At 44.2% G+C, this 22,175-nt stretch overlaps 1 protein-coding gene across 1 annotated transcript; it reads right to left on the bottom strand.

The window, feature by feature from the left end:
* Window positions 1-463: 463 nt before the first annotated feature.
* On the bottom strand, window positions 464-20,078 carry LOC120522225 (epidermal growth factor receptor-like). The gene is made up of 6 exons (XM_039743297.1): window positions 19,934-20,078; window positions 18,309-18,406; window positions 16,488-16,655; window positions 12,674-12,721; window positions 8,827-8,932; window positions 464-2,635 (listed from the first exon to the last, which is right to left on the bottom strand). The coding sequence occupies exons 1-6, from the start codon at window positions 20,058-20,060 to the stop codon at window positions 2,292-2,294; spliced, it is 891 nt and encodes a 296-aa protein (XP_039599231.1). The 5' UTR covers window positions 20,061-20,078; the 3' UTR covers window positions 464-2,291.
* Window positions 20,079-22,175: the final 2,097 nt, after the last annotated feature.

The following is a 22,175-nucleotide window of genomic DNA, read 5'->3' as shown; positions in this document are numbered from 1 at the left end:
CTACTGGCTGTTGTCTTGTATAGCGCCTTCCATGATTCACCGTTAAAAATGTTCTTCTTTCTAAAGTGGACGTGCAAAAATATTTTAACTCCAGAGAAAGAGGAAAGGAGCTGTCATGACATAAACACTTAATGCGGGCACCCACCCACAAATGGCCCTTTTCTGACTGGCCGGTTAATGCTTAATGAATGATAAATGTAATGTATATGCCTCTGTTATCTGCCACTTGGTATGAGATTCATAAAAGCATTGCTAATGTCTGTGATGCGCCATGTGTTGGAATGACAAATGTAATACATATGCCTTTGTTCTTTGCCATTTGGTATGGGAATCTTAAAAGCAGTGTTAATGCTTATGATGCACCATCCGTTGGAATGATAAATGCATCTTACTACTAAAAATGTTGGTGATGCACCATCTTTAGGAATGACAGAGACACAGCAACTGGACAGACACACCGACAGACACACAGACGCTTATCCTTTTATTAGGGTGGATGAGAAGTACACCATATTTTAAAAAGGCGCAAAATAAAAAAAAAAAAAAAACAGGCCAATTCTTCTTTCATTTCAGAACTGGAATTGCTTCTAGATATTTCCAGCAAATAAAAGCTGCCATAGAAAATAAAGCCTGGCTGAGTTGGGTAGAATTAGAAAACTGTTGGTTAGTGGGACACGCGCCCTACCACTTGCTCCAGCTGCCACCACAATCCTGGGCTGGAACGAGCAGATTCAGCTAAGGGGTACGGAACGTTCAATAAAACTGCGTACGTCTACAGTGAAAGGCGCCATATGGGAAATGCCTGCAGATCAGCGACTAAAGGAAGACGGGGGCCGCTTTGAGAGCGCAGTATGAATGGCGCTCATCAGGGTTCCCGTGAGAATGAAGTGAACAGTGTCGTGTTTGATTTGCGCAAGTTCTGTAAAGTGCTCTCTGACAGCGCCCCCCTGTGGAAGGTGCTACGTCATAACATAGAGGTGGGCTCATTTGTTTGGATTTGGCGTTTACTGGAATGGACTCAGTGACACTCTGTGGAGTCTGCTACATAACATTTAGGGGATTAGGAATATTGTTAACTAATATTGTTAGCTTTATGAAAGGCGCTATATACAATAAAGACCAGGTGATTTCTGTAGAGTTTGTAGATTTTGAGACTACGTTGTGGAAAACTGTATAAAATGAACACGTTCACGTCCCATATTTATAATTGTGCTGTAAAGTGCTTTTTGAAGGTGGTGCCCCTCTGTCAGAGGTGCCATATAAGACAAAGATGGGGTCATTTCTGTGGATTTGAAACTGTTTTGAGGAAGGCACCATGTACCCTAGCAGGGATTTCCATCATTTTAAGGATACTGCAGATCTACTAGCACTTTTAAGGGTGGACTGTGGAAGGCGCTATACAAAAATAAAAACCAGGTAGTTTCCGCGGATATGGCATTTTTGAGACAGCACTGTGAACAGTTTCATATTTCAAATTCCACCATTTATAGTTTGCTCTGTAAAGTGCTACTTTTTTTTTTTGATAGCACCTCCTGTGAAAGGCGCTATATAAAATAAAGATTTACTGACATTGGAACAAAAAATAATTCACAATCCTGCTGTCAAGTTCAAAGAATTTGGCACGACTCTCACACGCACACACACACACACACACGCGGCCGGAGACACGCTCACAGTTTCTTGTCTTTTGTTCAAATGACAACAGTTTAAAAAAAAATTCCAACCAAATATCCACAGGATTCCCAACAGTCGGGATGAAGATGCAGGATTGGGAAAAGTCTGGAAATGTCATCAGTTCCACCCTGCTTGTACCGTTGTCTTTTCTCCCAAACTGTATACTATTGTATTCCGTCCGTTGGTTTCCTTTGCAATATATTTAAGAAAATATGATATACGTTTATATATTTATACAAACATTACGATCTCAGTTTGGCTGGGGCACCCACGAGCACAACGTCCTGAGGCTCAGTTTCAGTGTGCCAGCCATTCGATTTATTTGTCCTTTTTGACTCCACGGGGCAGGCGAAGTCCTCAGCCCAGAAGTTTCGCATCACATTCCTCTCAACTGAGTCATGAGAGAGCCAAGCAGAGCCGTCCATCTCGGCCATAGCGACGGGCAAATGTCCGCCCTACATCTCGCCAGAAGCAGTGGTCTACATTTCTGGTGCCAATCCCCCCCAAAATTTTCCACTGTCCAGATCAATAGTGCTTCCTATATTTCAAAAAAAAAAAACGTGCTAAAAATCCATAAAATTGCAGAATCCTGTGACGGCGGGCCAATCGGCCTCGGGCTACGCCGTTAAACCCAAGTACTCCACGTTCTCTGCGGCAGGCAAGTGTCCGTTAGGCTTGGATTTCACAGGAACAAAGTCTTGCTGGTAGTCCGGATTGTCTAGACTGGTTTGGTGGATGAAGACATCCTCACAATAGCGTGGGCTGTCAAAGACGGGCCTGCGGGGGTCCATGGAGCTGGCGTTCTGATACTCGGGATGGTCCTCGGCTTTACCCTCAAACGAGTTCAGGTAGTGTGACTCCATGTCTGGTGTCTGCTGGCTGGTCCTGGTCGGCAAGAGGACATCCTGGTAAATGGGGTTCATGACATTGGACATCGTCTGGCCATTCTGGTTGACGTATTCTGAGATGGTGGGAAACAAAAGCAAGATGTTAGCATCGGGCAGGAGGGGGTGCACTAGGATTCTGTCATGGGCTTACACTGCCAGGCCATTCACATCTAAGATCAGCTATTAGGTCACTTGGAGGGGTAATGCAGACCACCACAATCAGCTGGACACCAACGACCAGACCACCACAATCAGCTGGACACCAACCATTCCCTACCTTCTCTGCCTAACTAGAAGACCAGCAAAATGGCTGACAGAGAAGTACAGGCTGTGTGACTCTTGTGAAAAAGTAAGTACACCTCAAAGAAACGTAACTTCATTATTTGGAAGTGAGATTGGTCTGTATGATGCACATTGTTATCAGTCCTTATTTTGCTTAGGAAAGACAGTAATTAATGCTTGGTGAAAAGTTTGAGGAAGAATTTTATTGTCTCTGGCTTCTTTAAATGTTGCTAATAAAAACGGAGGTAACTTAAATATATATATTTTTATATAAAATTCGACAGGGTAGCCATCAGGGCCTGCTGCTTTCCCACTCTACAGTGAGTTTATAGCATCTAGTAATTCTGAGAGTGCCAGAGATTTATCCAGTTCCTCGGTACTGAGAGTATCTAGTTGTGAACCATTTTTTAAGAGAAAACTTGAGAACCTTTAAGAAGGATCTGGATGAAAAATGGAGACAGCAAAGCTATGAACTAAACAAGCGAGTGAACCACAAATGGACTGAATGGTCTCCTCTCTAAGCAATGAGCAGAACAAACTAAAAAGGCAAGTAAAACGTTAGGTTCTATCATAAAAACTGCTGAATATAAATTGAGGGACGTTACGCTCAGAGAATATAATGCACTAATGAGACCACCTCTGGAGTCCTCTGTGCAAGTTCAGTCCACCACAGTACAAGAAAGACAGGCCAGCTCTTGAAGTGGTGCAGAGGAGAGCAATCAAGTGCATCTCAGAGCTTGGGGACTGTGGTGATATGGGTCCACAGCTCGTTGAGTAAAGGCCATTTTTAAATAAATAATCAATGTGCTCGCGGCTTAGTGAGGGGACGTTGGGCCATAGTGAGCCGCAGGGCGATCCGTAGGGTGTGGGCGTTTCTCACCTAGTGCACAGGTGAGGAACTGCCAACATTCATGATTGTCCCGCAGCTAATGCTGCAGCTGCTGTGGCCCTCGTCATTTTAAAAAGAAGCGCAAGTCGGTTTTAAAGGAGGAAAGAAAGAAACGAATGGAGAGAGAAAGAAGGAAAAGAGAGGACGGAGGTTACCGGGAGCAGGAGAAGAAGCGGGCGGTGCGTGAGTGTGGTGAGCGCGCGATCGAGCGCTCGTGGACAGCTGCATGGAAGCTGGGTGTTAGGCCGACACCCAGACGTTTGTGTTGATGTCGCTCCCGCTGAGCGATCAGGTAGCGGGAGTGACCAGGGAAGGCGACTGGCCGCGGAGGGGCCATTGAAAGGCAGCGGAAGTCGGGAGACTTGGTGGTGGGAATCCCCAACGTGAGCGACCTGGCCGTTGTGGGAAACCAAGTTCTCCGGGACTGGGATGAGTGCCATACCGAAGCCAGGGATCGGGAGGTCTCCAGTCTCGTGCCTGTGTTTCAGGAGGGCAGCTGCAGAGAGCGTCTTGCCTGCTGCGATGCCCAATCGGGACTAGCAGGTGAGACGCTAACAAAAGAACACCGGATTTGTTTGTTGTTGCTTTTAAAACTGCTTCCAAGAGAAGATTTTAACCTCTCGTTTTTAAAGGATTGTTTTTTCCAATAGCAAAGGGAGTGTGGAGCCAGAACCCACATCGTCACAGGGACATGTCCTACTGTGGCAGACTCAGAGAATTAAACGTGTTTAGTTTCAATAGAGGAGACCTCGTGGGGACCTCATGATCCTGGTAATTAAAAAACTCAAATTGTTGATAAAGAAGATCCAGTAGAATTCTCTCTTCTTCTTCTTGCAAAGATTTGTGGGAGTCTGGAACAAACTAACAAACAGAAACCCTGAAAACGTTGGAGAATAATCTCGATGAGGCCCTGGGAGAGCTTAGCTATGAGCTAAACCAATGAGTGTCAGATGGTCTGAATGGTCTCATCTCGTTTATCAAATTTCTTATTTTCTGTGTTCTGGTATTTCAAAGAACCCTTCAAGTCATGAAAAGATTCTTTTTCCAGCAATGGGTCTACAAGGAACCACACAACCAATGAAAGAACCAGAACCATTTTTTTTGTAATAAATCCAGTTTGGTCTGGTTATATTACAGAAGTAAGCACTTTCTCAATCCTTCTAGCTAGGACTTTGGAGAGTATCTTAATATCATTATTCAGTAGTGAGATTGGTCTGTATGACGCACATTGTAATAAGTCCTTATTTTTTTAGGAAAGATGGTAAATAATACTTGGTGAATTTTATTGTCTCTGGCTTCTTTAAATGTTGCTAATAAAAGGGGAGCTAACGTAATTAATTTTTTTTTTTTATAGAAAATTTGGCAGGGCAGCCATCAAGGCCTGCTGCTTTCCCACTCTGGAATGAGTTTACAGCGTCTAGTAATTCTGTGTGTGCCAGAGGTTTATCCAGTTCCTCGGTACTGAGAGTATCAAGTTGTGAACCATTTTTTAAAGAGAAACCTTGAGAACCTTTAAGAAGGATCTGGAGTAGACAATGGGACACTTTAGCTATGAGGTAAACCAATGAGTGAACCACAAATGGACTGAATGGTCTCCTCTTTAAACTAAAAAGGCAAATAAAATGTTAGGTTATATCACAAAAACTGCTGAATATAAATCGAGGGACGTTACGCTCAGACTATATAATGCACTAGTGAGACCACCTCTGGAGTCCTCTGTGCGGTTCAGTCCACCACAGTGCAAGAAAGACAGGGTAGCACTTGAAGAGACGGTGCAGAGGAGAGCAAACAAGTGCATCTCACAGCTTACAAGCAAACGTTAGATCTTCATGCAAGCAGCGCCTACAGGTAAGGGCGATCTCCTTGAACAAATGACACATCAAGCTGACACTGTCTTCATTCTCTCCATCCAAATAAACACATGTGGAAAAAAGTAAGTGCACCCCTCCGTTTATCACCACATCAGATCCCTCCAGGAAGAATTAATTAAGTATCCCAGATGAGGTGCCAATGATGAGAAGCTCCTTATGGAGTCTTCAGGTGGACCTGACTGCCTTATTTAAAGCACAGATGCCAAGGGTCTGGTGTTCTCTTTGCTATTGACATGGGTGGTGTCATCCTGCCAAGACCATAAGAGACCCTCAGAATGACAGCTTTGGATGCCTAGGAGTCAGACAAGGAATTCCCAAAGACGGCCAAATGATTTAATAATCAATCATTCTACTGTAAGGAAAATCATCTACAAATGGCGGAGGTTTCAAATAACTGTTAAATTGTCAAGGACTGGCTGGCCCAACAAATTCACTCTAAGACATGACCATCTAATACTAAAAAATGTCTTCCAGAAGCCCAAAAATGCCATCGTGGGTTCTGCAGGTTAAATCTTACAACAGTTGGTGTCAAAGTGAATTCATCTCCAATCAGAAAGTGGTGGCACAAATGTGACCTGCAGGTGAGGTGTGCCAGGAAGCTGTCCTAAAAGAACATTTGAGCAAGAGTATCATCTAAGCAAAGACTGGGCCGTCTGGAACAGAGGAATCAAAGAGAGACTTGATTTCCATGCACGGTAACAGCGGCCATGCTTGACAGCAAGTGCCAGCTGTGAAACCTGGTGCTGGAAATGTTCTGGTTTGGGGTTGGTTTGCTGCCTGAGGTCCTGAAAAGCGGGCGGCACGGTGGCGCAGTGGTAGCGCTGCTGCCTTGCAGTTAGGGGACCTGGGTTCACTTCCCGGGTCCTCCCTGCGTGGAGTTTGCATGTTCTCCCCGTGTCTGCGTGGGTTTCCTCCGGGCGCTCCGGTTTCCTCCCACAGTCCAAAGACATGCAGGTTAGGTGGATTGGCGATTCTGAATTGGCCCTAGTGTGTGATTGGTGTGTGTGTGTGTCCTGTGGTGGGTTGGCACCCTGCCCAGGATTGGTTCCTGCCTTGTGCCCTGTGTTGGCTGGGATTGGCTCCAGCAGACCCCCGTGACCCTATTCGGATTCAGCGGGTTAGAAAATGGATGGATGGATGGTCCTGAAAAACCAACTAGAAATTCTGCATCCTATCCAAGTGTGCCTGAGGAGAATGTGAGGGCGTTTGAGCAAAAGTTAAAATTGAACCAGAACACAATGAAGCACATCCACCATGGAACGGCTCAAAAAGAAGAAATCAAAGTTTATGGACTCGCCTGCTTAAAGCCATCATTTGAACCCACACTGAAAGTTTGAAATAGCCAGGATGTGCCAACAAACTTCTGGCAACTGAAGGGATTTTGCAGGGTTGAATGCTCCAAAATGTCACCGAGTTGATGTCATTGACTGCCAAACGCATGCAAGAAGTAATTTCTGCAAAAGGGGGCAATGCCAGTTTCAGAGTCCTAGGGTGGACTTACTTTTACGCCAGTAGACCATTAACATCTGCTGCTATTTTTTGGACAGAAAAGGCAAATTGGGTTAGGGTTACCAGTAGATCCCCTTCATCAGTAGGTGCTGTTGGCCTGCTCAAATATGCTGAGAAAGTCAACCATTTCCTCAAGGGGCACTTACTTTTTCACATGACCGTATGAAAAGGTGGAATGGTGGCGCACTGGCTAAAGGATCTGGGCTGGTAACTCAACCGTTCAAATCCTGGCTGTGACAGAAAGAAAGAAATGCTACTCCGTTGGGCCCTTAACATGCTCTGGGGGGGTCTGTACAAATAGCTGATCCCAAAAACTCTCTCTGTGTGTCTCTCTGGAGAATAAGTTGGAGTAAGAAAAAAAAAACACAAATTCCTAATGCAAGAAATTGTATTTGGTGATTATAGGATTAAAACAATGAATCGAATTCTAAAAAACTGACCGCAGTGTTCCTTGATTTTTGAGTTAAAGTATAATCGTAGCTGGCCTGATATGACTGTGACGGCCATTCTGGAAGGACACAATAAACGTCCATGGCAGTAAATACGATTGGTCTAAATTGAGATGGGGTTCCAATTAAAAGAACAAAAACCTGCAAGCACTGCTGCCCACCACATGAGGAGCTGAGCCGAGTAGCAAGGCAGGCCCAACGGTGTAGTCTGGTCAACTTCTGCCACCTAGTGGACATTAGTAGGTAACCGGTCATCAGGATGGGTCATCAAGTGTAGACTGATGGGTGTCCACTTAAAATGAAATCTACAACACAATTAAGTGTTACAGAAAGTGAAACTGTTAGAAGACCTTCTCAATCTGCTGTACCTCAGAGACATTCAGGTCCTCGGTTACACCCACCATCACGCAGAGACACACGTGTGCTTGTTTTATGCCTAATTGTGTAATTTTGTGGAAGTCTACGACAGACTGGGATTTGAGGAATGGAAATCATGGGATTTCTGCGAACCAAGTTTAAGATTCTAATATAGCGCCTTGTAGTTGGGCTCCATCTACTCATTTTATTAAAAGTCAAACTTCAACTTTGTTTCTCCAGAAAAGGGACTAAGTGAGCCATGTTTGTGCCCTGATGTGTGCACCTCTGCCCCACCATGCCACCTATGTAGGTGGGCACCCTCAGTGGCCTGTATTTAAGATAACACTGACTTCTTTCAATCAGTGATCACCATTTGTATCCTATTCAGGTCCTACAGGGCCCCTCTTCTATTCCATGGGGCCCATTTTGCCCACACATTTGCAAAGACTATGGCTGACCATAATGATGATGCTGGCTTCTCATCTTATCTTAGAAGAAAATAATAATAATGTAGAAGTACTCATACTAGTCTGTGTCCTACACACTGATAACTGCTCCTTATGCAGTGGTTAGAGCTGCTGGCTCATGGATCCAACATCTCAACATCAAATCCTCCTCCACCTGGTTTCTCTTAATGGTGTTGGCGCATTTCCCTCACGTCCACATGGGTTCCTGCAACAATACAACTCTTTCCATCCCAAAGCTGTGTAGATTCACTTAACTGATGATTATAAATTGACCCCATCTGAAAGGGTCTCGTGATGGACTGGCACTCAATCTTGAGTCTCAGGCTGGCCCCGCCAAAGCGACCCTGAACTGGTTTGAGGCAGTTAATGTATTTGAGGGTTTTCGGGCAGGAGACCACCTGGTAAACTGACCAAAATCCTCAGAAGCAACGTGCTACACACCTGCAGCCGGCTGAAAATCCGTTTCCAGAAAACCATTCGGCATGAAGGTCGTGGGGTCCGTGCAGTATCGATGGACCAGGCTGTCCTCCCTCATTGGGCATCCATGCTGTATGAAAAACAGAAGAAAAGTACAACGTCTTCGCTTAGAGTTACAGAGCCAGGGTAAGGTTTTCAATCAGTGAGAAAAATCTCTGGGGAAAAAAATGTTTTGGACGTTTTCACATTTTAAAGCTTTGCGCGATGCTGCATACAAAATCTGAACGAAACAAATTCATTTCATGCATCTGCATGGCCGAACACCTTCACTTAGCTTGTGGGTGGAGGGTTCAGCAACTTGCAGCCCAACACTTGACCAGATGAGTGTGTGTGAAATTCAGATTAACTGATGACACCTCTGAGTTCCTACTGGCAGCACAAAATGGCAGCTGGTCTTTGTTCCAGCAGATGTTTGGGAGCCCACCTGCGGCTCAAGGCTGACTTGTACGTCTGGGGGGCACAGGCCTGAATGCTAGCTGGCACAACTGAAGCACTCTAGGAAAGCGATGTTAGCCAACAGTTCATGCCATAAATTGACCACCACTGCTATCTGATTGTCTTTGGAGTGTTGGGAAGATCGAAATTGTATGGATGAGTACATTTTCTAAGTTCTTCAACAAGTCTTTCCTCAGCGTGCTCCCTATTTATTACACAATAGAGGGAGAATAACGTTTCCTGAAATACAGTCAGGTCCGTAAGTATCTGGACAGTGACACAAGTTTCATCATTTTTGCTCTACACGCCACCGCAGTAGACTTGAAATGAAAAAATCATTACACGATTGAAGTGCAGACTTTCAGCTTTAATTTAACAGAAATATCATAAGGGCTGCTTAAACAAAGTATCTATCTATCTATCTATCTATCTATCATATAGTGCCTTTCATATCTATCTATCTATCATATAGTGCCTTTCATATCTATCTATCTATCTATCTATCATATAGTGCCTTTCATATCTATCTATCTATCATATAGTGCCTTTCATATCTATCTATCTATCTATCTATCATATAGTGCCTTTCATATCTATCTATCTATCTATCATATAGTGCCTTTCATATCTATCTATCTATCTATCATATAGTGCCTTTCATATCTATCTATCTATCTATCATATAGTGCCTTTCATATCTATCTATCTATCTATCATATAGTGCCTTTCATATCTATCATATCTATCTATCTATCTTTTCATATCTATCTATCTATCTATCATATAGTGCCTTTCATATCTATCTATCTATCTATCATATATCTATCTATCATATAGTGCCTTTCATATCTATCTATCTATCTATTTATATAGTGCCTTTCATATCTATCTATCTATCTATCATATAGTGCCTTTCATATATCTATCTATTATATAGTGCCTTTCATATCTATCTATCTATCATATCTTTCATATCTATATCTAGTGCCTTTCATATCTATCTATCTATCTATTATATAGTGCCTTTCATATCTATCTATCTATCTAAACCCAGCCACCGGATTATGCACAAACCAGTGTGTTCCTTCGTGCCGGTCCCGAGCCCGGATAAATGGGGAGGGTTACATCAGGAAGGGCATCCTGTGTAAAATGTTATCAAATCAATATGTGGACAACAATACAAATTATCCGCTGTGGCAACCCCTAAAGGGAGGAGCCGAAAGAAGAAGATGATAAGGGCTGCTTAGGAATGACAGCCATTTTTATAGAGGGTCCCTCCATTTCGAGGGTCTCAAAAATATTTTGATATTTGACTGACTGGCTGTCCCATAGTCAGGTGTCAGCAGGTCCCTCTTTATTTCATTAACTGTTCAGCAGGTAGAAGGTCTTTAGTCGAATCTTATTATGGAATTTGCCTTCTGAAGCTGTCCAAGATGCTGGGTATATTGGGAGAAGGATGCTAAGGTTAGAGCTGCCAGGGAAGAGGAAAAGAGGAAGGTCTAAGAGGAGGTTTATGGATGTGGTGAGAGAGGACATGCAGGTGAGGGGGGTGACAGAACAAGATGACGAGGACAGGAAGATATGGAAGAAGATGATCCGCTGTGGCGACCCCTAATGGGAGCAGCCGAAAGAAGAAGACGACTGTGAACTCTCATTATGAGATCCAAAGAGCTGTCCATGCAAGTAAAAACAGGCCATCATTAGGCTGACAAAATAACACAAACCATTTAGAGAGACGGCAGAAACACCAGGAGTGGTCAACTCAACCATTTGGTGGATTCTTAGAGAGGAGGAACACACAAGTGAGCTCAGCAACACCAGAAGGTCTGGACAACCACAGAAGACAACTGTGCTGGATGATCACAGAATTCTGTCCTTGGTGAAGAAGAACCCCCTTCATGACATTTAGACAAACCAAGGCCACTCTTTGTGAGGTGACCTGTCACTGTCAAAGTCCACAATCAAGAGAAGACCTCATGAAAGTAAAGACAGAGGGTTTACCACAAGGTGCAGACCTCTGGGACACCTCAAGAATAGGAAGGACAGATTAGATATTTTTTATAAGCCAGTGCAGTTTTCTTTGGAGAAATGAAACTAAGATCAATATGTACGAGAATGATGAAAGTATGGAGAAGAGAAGAGACGTCTCCTGATCTGATGAACACCACATCATCTGTGAGACGTGGTGGAGGTTGTGTTATGTTCTGATCATCATGGCTGACAATAGAAGTCACTCACTGGTGTTTATTGATGACGTGACTGCTGACAGAAGCTGCAGGATGAATTGTGAAGTGTAGAGGGTGCTATACTGTCTGCTCAGAGTCACACAAACGCAGCACAACTGACAGGACGACACTTCACAGTGCAGGCGGACAACGAGACAAAACACACTGGGACAGCAAACTGAGAGCTTTACAACACAAACAAGTGGACTATTCATCAATGGCCGAGTCAGGTAACTGAGCTCAACACAACTGGACACGCAGTCCACTGACTGAACACAAAACTGATGGCTGAAAGTCCAACAGACAAGCAGCACCTGAAGACAGCGACAGTAAAGGTCTGGCAGGGCATCAGTGGGGCGGACACCCAGCACTTGGTGACGGCCGGGGGCTCGGACTTCAGGCACTCATTGACTGGAAAGGAGTTTCAACTAAAAATTAAAGCTGATTGTTAGATTTTTGATGATGTTAGTGTGTCCAAATACTTGTGGGCCCCTGAAAATGGGGGCACCCTGTCTAAAAATGGCTATCGTTTCTAAATGGCTTGTATGATATTTTTGTTAAACCTCTTGAATTAAAGCTGGAAGTCTACAGTTCTGTCACATCTTCATTGCTTTGTTTCAAATCCATTGCGGTGACACAAAGAGACAAAATTATCTAACAGTCCAAATACTGTACACTGTTACCAAACTGGATAATCAGAGTTGTGTAGGGGTCTGCCTGTACTTTTTGAGGACGTGTGTGCCAGGCTACGCCGTTGGTGACTTGGGCTATTGGCATAGGCTTCATGAAGGAGTATAAATCAGCCTTCACACTCCTTTCACTATGGAATCAGAGCAATACATCAACTGTGACTTGTTTTACATTTGTAGTCCATTCTTCCAGAGATCTGTTTTCACTTTGACATGAAGGGGTCTTTTCTGCTGATCCGTGTCAAAAAAAAAACAAAACAAATGAAATCCCCTGTCATTCAATGCTGTACAACAAGAGAATGTGAAAACATCCGAGGGGGTCAATGAGCTTTACAGGCAGTGGATTGTTGGTTTGGACCCCACCCTTCCCGTCACCCCTGCTCCTGTGGTAGAGGAGCACAGGGGGTAATCGAGACACGAGTGGTGGGCCGCTGAGAAGAATGCGCAGTCCGCATGACTTACCCCGTTCCGGTTTGAGCAGGCTGCCACCCCCACATTGCTGCCGACACTCTGTTGGGAAAAAAAAACAGGAAATGTGGAGTTAGGCCTCCTGCTAGTGAACCTCAGACAAGCATCTAACCTCCCGTTAAGGGCAACTTTCAGTGACCCCGAAGACACAAAAGTCATCTGTCTGGTGACAGGTCAGTAAAGACACCACATGGCAATGCGGCATAACACATGATAGATAGATAGATAGATAGATAGATAGATAGATAGATAGATAGATAGATAGATAGATAGATAGATAGATAGATAGATAGATAGATAGATAGATAGATAGATAGATAGATATGAAAGGCACTATATGATAGATAGATAGATAGATAGATAGATAGATAGATAGATAGATAGATAGATAGATAGATAGATAGATAGATAGATAACTTTATTAGTATGCTGCTGCTGGAGTATGTGAATTTCACCTTGGGATTAATAAAGAACAATATTAAATTAAAGAGTGATAACAATGCAGGTATAACAGACAATAACTTTGTATAATGTTAACGTTTACCCCCGAGTCACATAGTGTGGGGTCTCCTCAGTCTGTCAGTGGAGCAGGACGGTGACAGCAGTCTGTCGCTGAAGCTGCTCCTCTGTCTGGAGATGATCCTGTTCAGTGGATTCTCCATGATTGACAGGAGTCTGCTCAGCGCCCGTCGCTCTGCCACGGATGTCAAACTGTCCAGCTCGGTGCCTACAATAGAGCCTGCCTTCCTCACCAGTTTGTCCAGGCGTGAGGCGTCCCTCTTCTTTATGCTGCCTCCCCAGCACACCACCGCGTAGATGAGGGCGCTCATCACAACCGTCTGATAGAACATCTGCAGCATCTTATTGCAGATGTTGAAGGACGCCAGCCTTCTAAGGAAGTATAGTCGGCTCTGTCTTCTCTTACACAGAGCATCAGTATTGACAGTTCAGTCCAGTTTATCATCCAGCTGCACTCCCAGGTATTTATAGGTCTGCACCCTCTGCACAGTCACCTCTGATGATCATGGGGTCCATGAGGGGCCTGGGCCTCCTAAAATCCACCACGAGCTCCTTGGTTTTGCTGGTGTTCAGGTGTAAGTGGTTTGAGTCGCACCATTTAACAAAGTCCTTGATTAGGTTCCTATACTCCTCCTCCTGCCCACTCCTGATGCAGCCCACCATAGCAGTGTCTTCAGGGAGCTTTTGCACGTGGCAGGACTCCGAGTCATATTGGAAGTCCGATGTATGTTGGCTGAACAGGACCAGAGAAAGTCCAGTCCCCTGCGGTGCTCCTGTGTTGCTGACCACAATGTCAGACCTGCAGTTCCGAGACGCACATACTGAGGTCTGTCTGTAAGATAGTCCACGATCCATGGCACCAGGTGTGAGTCTACTCCCATCTCTGTCAGCTTGTCTCTAAGAAGCAGAGGTTGGATGGTGTTGAAGGTGCTAGAGAAGTCCAGAGACATAATTCTTACAGCACCACTGCCTCTGTCCAAGTAGGAGAGGGATCGGTGTAGCATACAGATGATGGCATCCTCCGCTCCCACCTTCTACTGGTATGTGAACTGCAGAGGGTTGAGGGCGTGGCAGACCTGTGGCCTCAGGTGGTGAAGCAGCAGTAATAATCACACTGTTGGAGAGTGTGTGCCACGTGATGGCCAGGTGACCCATCCAGGATCGTCTTCCTGCTGTGTGCCTGGTGCTCTGCTCTCCCACCCTTGGGGCTCAGGTTCGTCTATGAAAGCCTTGTTACGACTTTAACATCCTCAATAGTCAAGTTTGCTTGTCTTTTGTGCACCTGTCCACCAGAGGCCATGAGCGACTGTGGCAAGGCTGACCCCAGGCCCTCACTAAACCATCCAGTCAGCAGTAGCGAAGGGTGATGTGTACAAAGGGCAGGGACTTAATCAGTGACCCACACTTACTGGGAATTCCTCATTTGTGTGGAAGAATTACAAGCTCCAGTCCCCATCACAAACGGAGTCCAATGGCTCACCCGCGCCTCTCGGCCTCTCTCGTTGACATTCGTTGATCCCTTCAGTGCGGTGCGCGTGCAGCCCCAGACATCTAATGGCGCCACAGACGTGTTATTTGTCAGTGTCACTGCTGTGTGATGGGCCTCTCAGGATTTTCAATATGACGATCGCGAATAGGCGAGATCAGGCCGTGAGGGTCACAAAACGGCTTACAACTTACAAGCAAATCGACGGGAACAGAATACATAGGAACGGGAATCATGGACAGCGAGGATTTACTGTATTTTGCTGTTCCTTGGTTTTTTGAATTGCCAATTTAGTTTTGTCCAAGTTTCTTCTGTCACACACGTGTGATTAGGAGGCAGTTAAAGGGCTGGAGTGACTGTAATACCACATCAGACCAGAGGGTGGCGGAGTGTGTGGACTGTGTCTTACAGCACATTCCCGGGAAACCCCACCAGGATCCAGCGCCTCTGATGACGTCACTTCCGCTCCCGGCACAGGTGACATCATTTCTTCTGCTAGCCCTTAAAACCGCCATCTTACCTCTGCATATTCAGTTCTGCTTTGGATTCAGTCTCCCTCTTTACAAACCTTTTGCAGCCAGGATCAAATTATACGGGTGGCTGCCCCAAACCTTTGTGACACTTCCTTATTGTGGAATTTTTGTAGGATTTGATATTTTTTTTTACGGTGCTTCGGACAACTTTTTGGTTTCCTTTGGAATTATGTTGGGCTTTTCTTTTTGGTTTTGAATTTCTTAATTTAAACCCAAAATGTGCAGTCGTAAGGAATTGGCAAAGATCAGTAAACTTAACTACACAAGCTGGGAACGAGACCCCGACAGGCTTCTGGTTGACTCAATGAATGAACAGTAGCGCCTCAATAGAGAGTTGATTGCAATTTTAACAATGCAGCACGCGGACCCCCAGACGTTTAAAGCGACGCCGTCATCCAGATCCTTGGCTTCGTCGTGTCGACACTTGAGTGTGTCATCCAGCCTAAGTTGGGGTTGGTCTCCTGGCACTCAATCGTTTCCATTAGGGGGGGGTAAGGTTTGATGAAAAGTCCCCCTAGAGTCACAGGACCCTGGGTGGGTATCCAGAATGCCCTGACACAAACCACACTGAAATCACTCAGAAGGAGTTTTTAGAGCAGGTTTTCTTGGTGTCGTAAGAGTCTTTGGTGGATCGATGGACTGGTGACCCACCGTGTAACCCACTACCATTATAAACATCAGCAACTCGCCCTGGGTTGTGAAACACTGTAAGAGTAACTGTAATCTGAAGAGATGTGCAGCGTCAGCTTATAAAGTGCCACACCGGTGATGTCACACTTCAGGGGACACGCCCACAGAACCTACCGAGGCTGTCATGGCACCAATAACACAGAATGCCGGCACCCACGACGAAACCAAAACGGCAGTGCAGCGAAACACACCTATCACGATAACCCAATCACTAAACGAATTATAAAAAAAAGAATCTCCTCCATGAAATTCTACAAAAACTATTTAAGCGGAACAAAATATTTAATTACGTCCAAACAGTCTATAGCGCCTTTGTTACAATTTGGATTATTGAAGTAGCCCCCCCACGACAATTTCTCATACTGCAATTCAATTACTTGGTCAAACCCCACTTCATAGTCACAGCAGCGTGAGTTCTGTGTACCCCCCAGACTGGTAGTTATGAAGACCTGGCAAGAACTGAGAAAAGCTGACCAAAAAGGAGATATGATGATCCCCCATGTCATGGATAATAATACAATTCAGACAAGAACAGACCCCCGGTGCTGGAAAGGCATCGAGAAAAAAAGAATCCTCTCACCGTTGAGTTCAAGAGCTGAGTCCTAGAAATGGAAGGACTTCCAAAAAAGCCTCTGTAGGGAATGAGATACTCCTCTGCATCCACGGCGTCCTCCATGTCATCCTCATCCATTAAGCTGCGGAAGAATTTGGAGTCCGTGGGGCTCGGCAAGTGCATCCTTTCATCTCCCTGAAGGACACAAAGACGAAGTTATGAAAAGTAAGTGTAGACTGACCATCAGGATCCATTAGGACATCCTGCTGAGATTAAACAGCTCTGTAACTGAAAACTGTAATGCAAAAATCAAAGTTGCATTTCTATCGATGATTTCATTGATATAAAAACCAGTCGGAGACATGAAGTCAGAGTTGGAGTCGGTAAAACTGTATGACTCTGTTCCTTCAATCAACATACAGTCATAAAGATACGAGTCTGATCACGAATTGAGGAGTCGGCGGTACCATAAATTGGAGAGTCGGAGTTGAAGGTTTTGTGTCAAGAGAGAGAATCGCCAGTTGAAAAATCAAAGTCAGAAGGTAGAACTTGGATCAAGAAACCGGTAATCAAGAACTGTCAAAAGTAAATCTGCGATATGTGGTCCGACTCCGGATACTGAATGACTCTTTGGGGGACCTTAATACTGATGCGCCTGATGACCCGGTGTCCTGCCTGCTAACTGCCGGGCGTCATTTTTAAATAATGCCAGGAGATGTGCATAAAAGAAACGAAACAAAAGAAAAAAAAACAAAAAAGATAGCAACCAAGGGCCAAATGTGAGACAAAATTCGAAGACCACCAAGCAAGAGGTCAAACCTGAACGAAACTCACGAGACGAAATACAGAAAAAGTGTTTTGTTATCTGCACATTGGATAAGGAAGTTAACCCCCAGCGGACCTTTTACCCTGTTGTGCCAATCATGACCTCTGAGGCCTCGCCCCTAGAAATGGGGGATGTGAACCTGACGATGGGTACTCAAACATGGTGGCAATCGGGGGACCTAAGATGGCGTTTACCAAAAAAAAAAACACAACACTTAAATAATTAGGAAAATCGAGCAAAATAATAACGGGAACAGAATCCTTGACTAACAAAAAAAACCTCTAATTCAAATGCAAAATATCCATCCATCAATCCATTATCCAACCCGCTATATCCTAACTACAGGGTCACGGGGGTCTGCTGGAGCCAATCCCAGCCAACACAGGGCACAAGGCAGGAATCTCCAATGCACTTAACCTGCATGTCTTTGGACTGTGGGAGGAAACCCACGCAGACATGGGGAGAACATGCAAACTCCACACAGGCAGGACCCGGGAATATATATATAAAAAGAGGGGCGGCACAGTGGTAGCGCTGCTGCCTTGCAGTTAGGAGACCTGGGTTCGCTTCCCGGGTCCTACCTGCGTGGAGTTTGCATGTTCTCCCCGTGTCTGCGTGGGTTTTCTTCCACAGGCCAAAGACATGCAGGTTAGGTGGATTGGCGATCCTAAAATTTGCACCCTGCCCGGGATTGGTTCCTGCCTTGCGCCCTGTGTTGGCTGGGATTGGCTCCAGCAGACCCCCGTGACCCTGTAGTTAGGATATAGCGGGTTGGATAATGGATTGATGGATGGATATATAAAGAGTTTCCCACAAATAAAAACTCTTCGTTTTTACTTTGTGTCTGTGCCCTTATGGTTTGGGCGTTTGGGGAGCTGGAGTGCCCCCTGGAGTCCACAGCAGACTGACTCATAAATGAATCAACTCATGACACATATGAACCGGGAATGGGTTTGGAGTAAAAACCCAGTCCTGTGCTAATCACTGTGTCATTTGGCCACCTCTCATATCGTAGTGTTTACCTGAATGACGAGATAGCGTGGAGGATCTCGAGCCATTTTGGAGAACTCTGCCATGAGCTCCCGGAACTTGGGCCTGCTGTCAGCATCAATCATCCAGCCTGGATAAAAAAAAAAAAAAATCAGTTAAGAACATTTACCAAAGTACAAAAGGTAACGACAACTGAAGCCAAACAACTGTCTTTGAAGATGAGCACACTGCAGGAATAAAATAAAGAAGGAAGGAAGGCTGTCGTAACTTCACTTTCTGTAACCCTTCACTTTCTGTAACCCTGTCAGCCTTCTTAGATAGGATAGATAGATAGATAGATAGATAGATATAGTGCACTTTCATAGATAGATATAGATATATCTATCTATCTATCTATCGTGCCTTTCACTCTATCTATCTATCATATAGTGCCTTTCATATCTATCTATCTATCTATCTGATAGATAGATAGAGTGAAAGGCATGATAGATAGATAGATCTATATGATAGATAGATAGAGTGAAAGGCACAATAGATAGATAGATAGATATGAAAGGCACTATATGATAGATAGAGTGAAAGGCACGATAGATAGATAGATAGATAGATAGATAGATAGATAGCACTTTATTTATCCCCATGGCGAGATTTGGGTTTTTACAAAAGCTCAATAAAAATAAAGGAATCATTAATATACTCTGTCAAGAAACAAACCCCGCTCTCAGATGCCGAGCAGAATGTCTGTGGCTCAGGGGTTACAAAGTCAATTCAAAGAGTTCCGATTTTTCCATCAGTCCACAGTTAGACCAGCAGTGGATAAATGGAGGCCCCATTTAGTGCTGTGGCTGATCTCCACAGAGGCCGGCGTCCAGCCAAGGTGACGTGAAAGGCTCAACATTGAATGCTCAGGGAGGTAACAATGAACCCTGGAGGAACAGCTAAAGGCTTGAAGGAAATGCTGGAGCAGGTGGACATCTCTGTTTATGAGTCTACCACAACTCTGTATGCCTGAAGTTTGCCAAAGACCATCTTGATAGTCCACAACACTTCTGGGAATAAAGGATGAACCTTCAGGAAGACTAGCTTGGCCTCATCGAGCGGAAAATGACTTGCTAAGCTTTTCAAGGTATTCCTGCAGGAAGGTGTATGGTGTCCACTCATCAGTTGAAGCTCAGTAAAGGTTGGGTGATCCAGCAGGACAATAACTCTACACATTGAAGTCCATCTACTACAGAATGGCTTCAATAGACTCAGTTAGATCCCAGACCTTAACCTAACAGAGATGGTGTGGAATGACGTCAAGAGAGCTGTTCACACCAGACAACCTAAGAAGACGGCTGAGGTGAAGCAGTTCTGTAGAGAAGAATGGTCTAAAATTCCTCCTGAACTTTGGACAGGTCAGATGTACTCACTGCTGCCAAAGGAGGGTTCACTGACATTTTCCGCAGGACATTGTGAGCGTCTGATGAGCGTGTTCAATAAAGACATGACAGAGTTGTGTGTTAGTAGTGTGAGCATATCGCACTTGGCTATAACTTGTGACCTCCATGAAGATCAAATCAGGTCTGATGACCAACTAATGCAGAAAATGAGGTCTTTCCAAAGGTTTCACACACTTTTTCTTGCAACAATCAAAAACATGAAAAATGTGACTTACATTTGACCATAATCATGTAGACATCAATGGTGCAGATGGGAGGCTGTGGGAGACGCTCTCCTTTTTCCAGAATGCTTGCAATTCCACTCGCTGGGATGCCGTCATAGGGCTTTGAGCCAAAAGTCATCAACTCCCACACGGTCACACCTAAAGAAAGACACATGGAGCTTATTAAAATTGTCAAATGTTATGGGGATTTGTAGCCATCAAAGAGTTGGATTTGGCATCCGATAAAACTGAGAGAGAAGGAGGTGAGTGCAGGATGACTCATCCTGGTTCCTCTCCATCTTTGTGGGCCCTGCATATTCTCCCCTATCTGTTTTACATTTCTGTACCCCCAGTGTATCCATGTTAGTTAGGATGACCGGTGACCATAAATTGTCGCAGTGTGACAGAGTTTGGCAAAGTGCTCAGGTGTTCCCTCTGATCAACTGGCCTTCCACCCTGGGATGGGTTCCTGCCATATGCAGAGTGGCAGATTTAGGTATGGGAGACATCTGTCTGTCTATCTATCCATCTATAAGGCAGGAAGGGCATTATATCATATGAAAGGCACTATAAGATAGATAGATAGATAGATAGATAGATAGATAGATAGATAGATAGATAGATAGATAGATAGAAAGGCACTATATGATAGATAGATAGATAGATAGATAGATAGATAGATAGATAGATAGATAGATAGATAGAAAGGCACTATATGATAGATAGATAGATAGATAGATAGATAGATAGATAGATAGATAGATAGATAGATAGATAGATAGATAGATAAAAGGCACTATATAATAGATAGGCAGACAGACAAATAGAGGAAAGGCACTATATGATAGATAATGAAAGGCACTATATTATACATAAATACATTGGATAAATATGTGCTTTTGAATTAGTTTTCTCTTCTGAAATGCACTATGCGATAGATAGATAGATAGATAGATAGATAGATAGATAGATAGATAGATAATTGCACTATATCATATCAAAGACACTATATTATAGATAGTCGTGATAGGCACTATATAACAGACTAATAAATATAATATAGAGAAGGAGATATGAAAGGCACTATATGACTGAAAGACAGATATACAGATAAGAAAAATGCTATATAATAGATGAATATAACAAAGAGATACAAAAGACAGTATATAATTGATTTTTATATAGTGTCTTTCATATGTATCTATCAATCAATCACATTTACATATTTATCATATGGTACCTTTCATATTTTCTCTATTGCAGTATGTTAATTTATCTGCCTATCATATAGTGCCTTTCATATCTCTCTATCATGTTCATTTATCTATTATATAGTGTCTTTCATCTCTATTTATCTACCTAAATACCAAACATCTGAAACTTCACGGTGTGGCCTGCATTGAGGTGAAGTACTTCTTTTTCTCAGAGTAGATTTCCAGCATATCCGTGCTGCACACCATACGGACTCATCTCATGTAAAACAGATCCTCACCCACAGGGGGCACCAGTCCACCACAGAACTTTTTTTAATATCCCATGAGTCGCCGATTGTTTTTTTTTTTTCTTGTTAAAGTGCCATGTGATTGAGTTCATACTGTATGTGAAAGGCGCTACATAAAGGACTGAAAGACAAAGTTCTCCGCCAACAAAACATTTCAAAACAAAAAGTGTCAATCCGAACAAAAAAATGAAGCAATAAGCCGATTGTACAATTCCAAGGTTCTGGTGGTTTCCTCTTCCCTGGCGGGCGTAATTACCGCGTTGACAGAACTGAACTGATGGATTCATTCTTTCTTATCAGCAGGTTTCAACAGGTAAAGGCAGATTGTCAAGTCAGCAGAATGGCAGTTCATCATTTCCTCTCCGCACCTCCGGACCTGCAGGGGCTACGAGGGGCGGGCTGGAAGACAATGGCCTGAGGGCGGAGCTGTTGGAGAAGAAGCAACAGCAGCAGCCTGCCATGTGTTTCGCCTCACATCTCGGTGTGTCTCGTCATACAACACCACGGAACGGCCCGTTTTGTGACAGTTAAGCGTGGTCAACGTATTTATCGCTGACGCTAGCGGGCGCTCGCCGCAATGAGAGTAGAAAGACTGCCACGTGACGTGTCACTTTAGCGTCTGTAAGGGGAGTCCGCAGCGGCGCCTCTAAACAGACCCGAGCAGCGGGGCAAACCTGAAGGATGTGAGGAAAACGACGAGCAGAAGGGGCGACTCCAATAGATCTGAGTTTTAATAGGACGTTGTATAGCGCC

Source organism: Polypterus senegalus, unplaced genomic scaffold, assembly GCF_016835505.1.
Source record: "Polypterus senegalus isolate Bchr_013 unplaced genomic scaffold, ASM1683550v1 scaffold_3876, whole genome shotgun sequence".
NCBI classification, from domain to species: domain Eukaryota; kingdom Metazoa; phylum Chordata; class Cladistia; order Polypteriformes; family Polypteridae; genus Polypterus; species Polypterus senegalus.
Note: the sequence above shows the minus strand (reverse complement) of the source record. Positions and strands in the feature narration are given on the sequence as shown.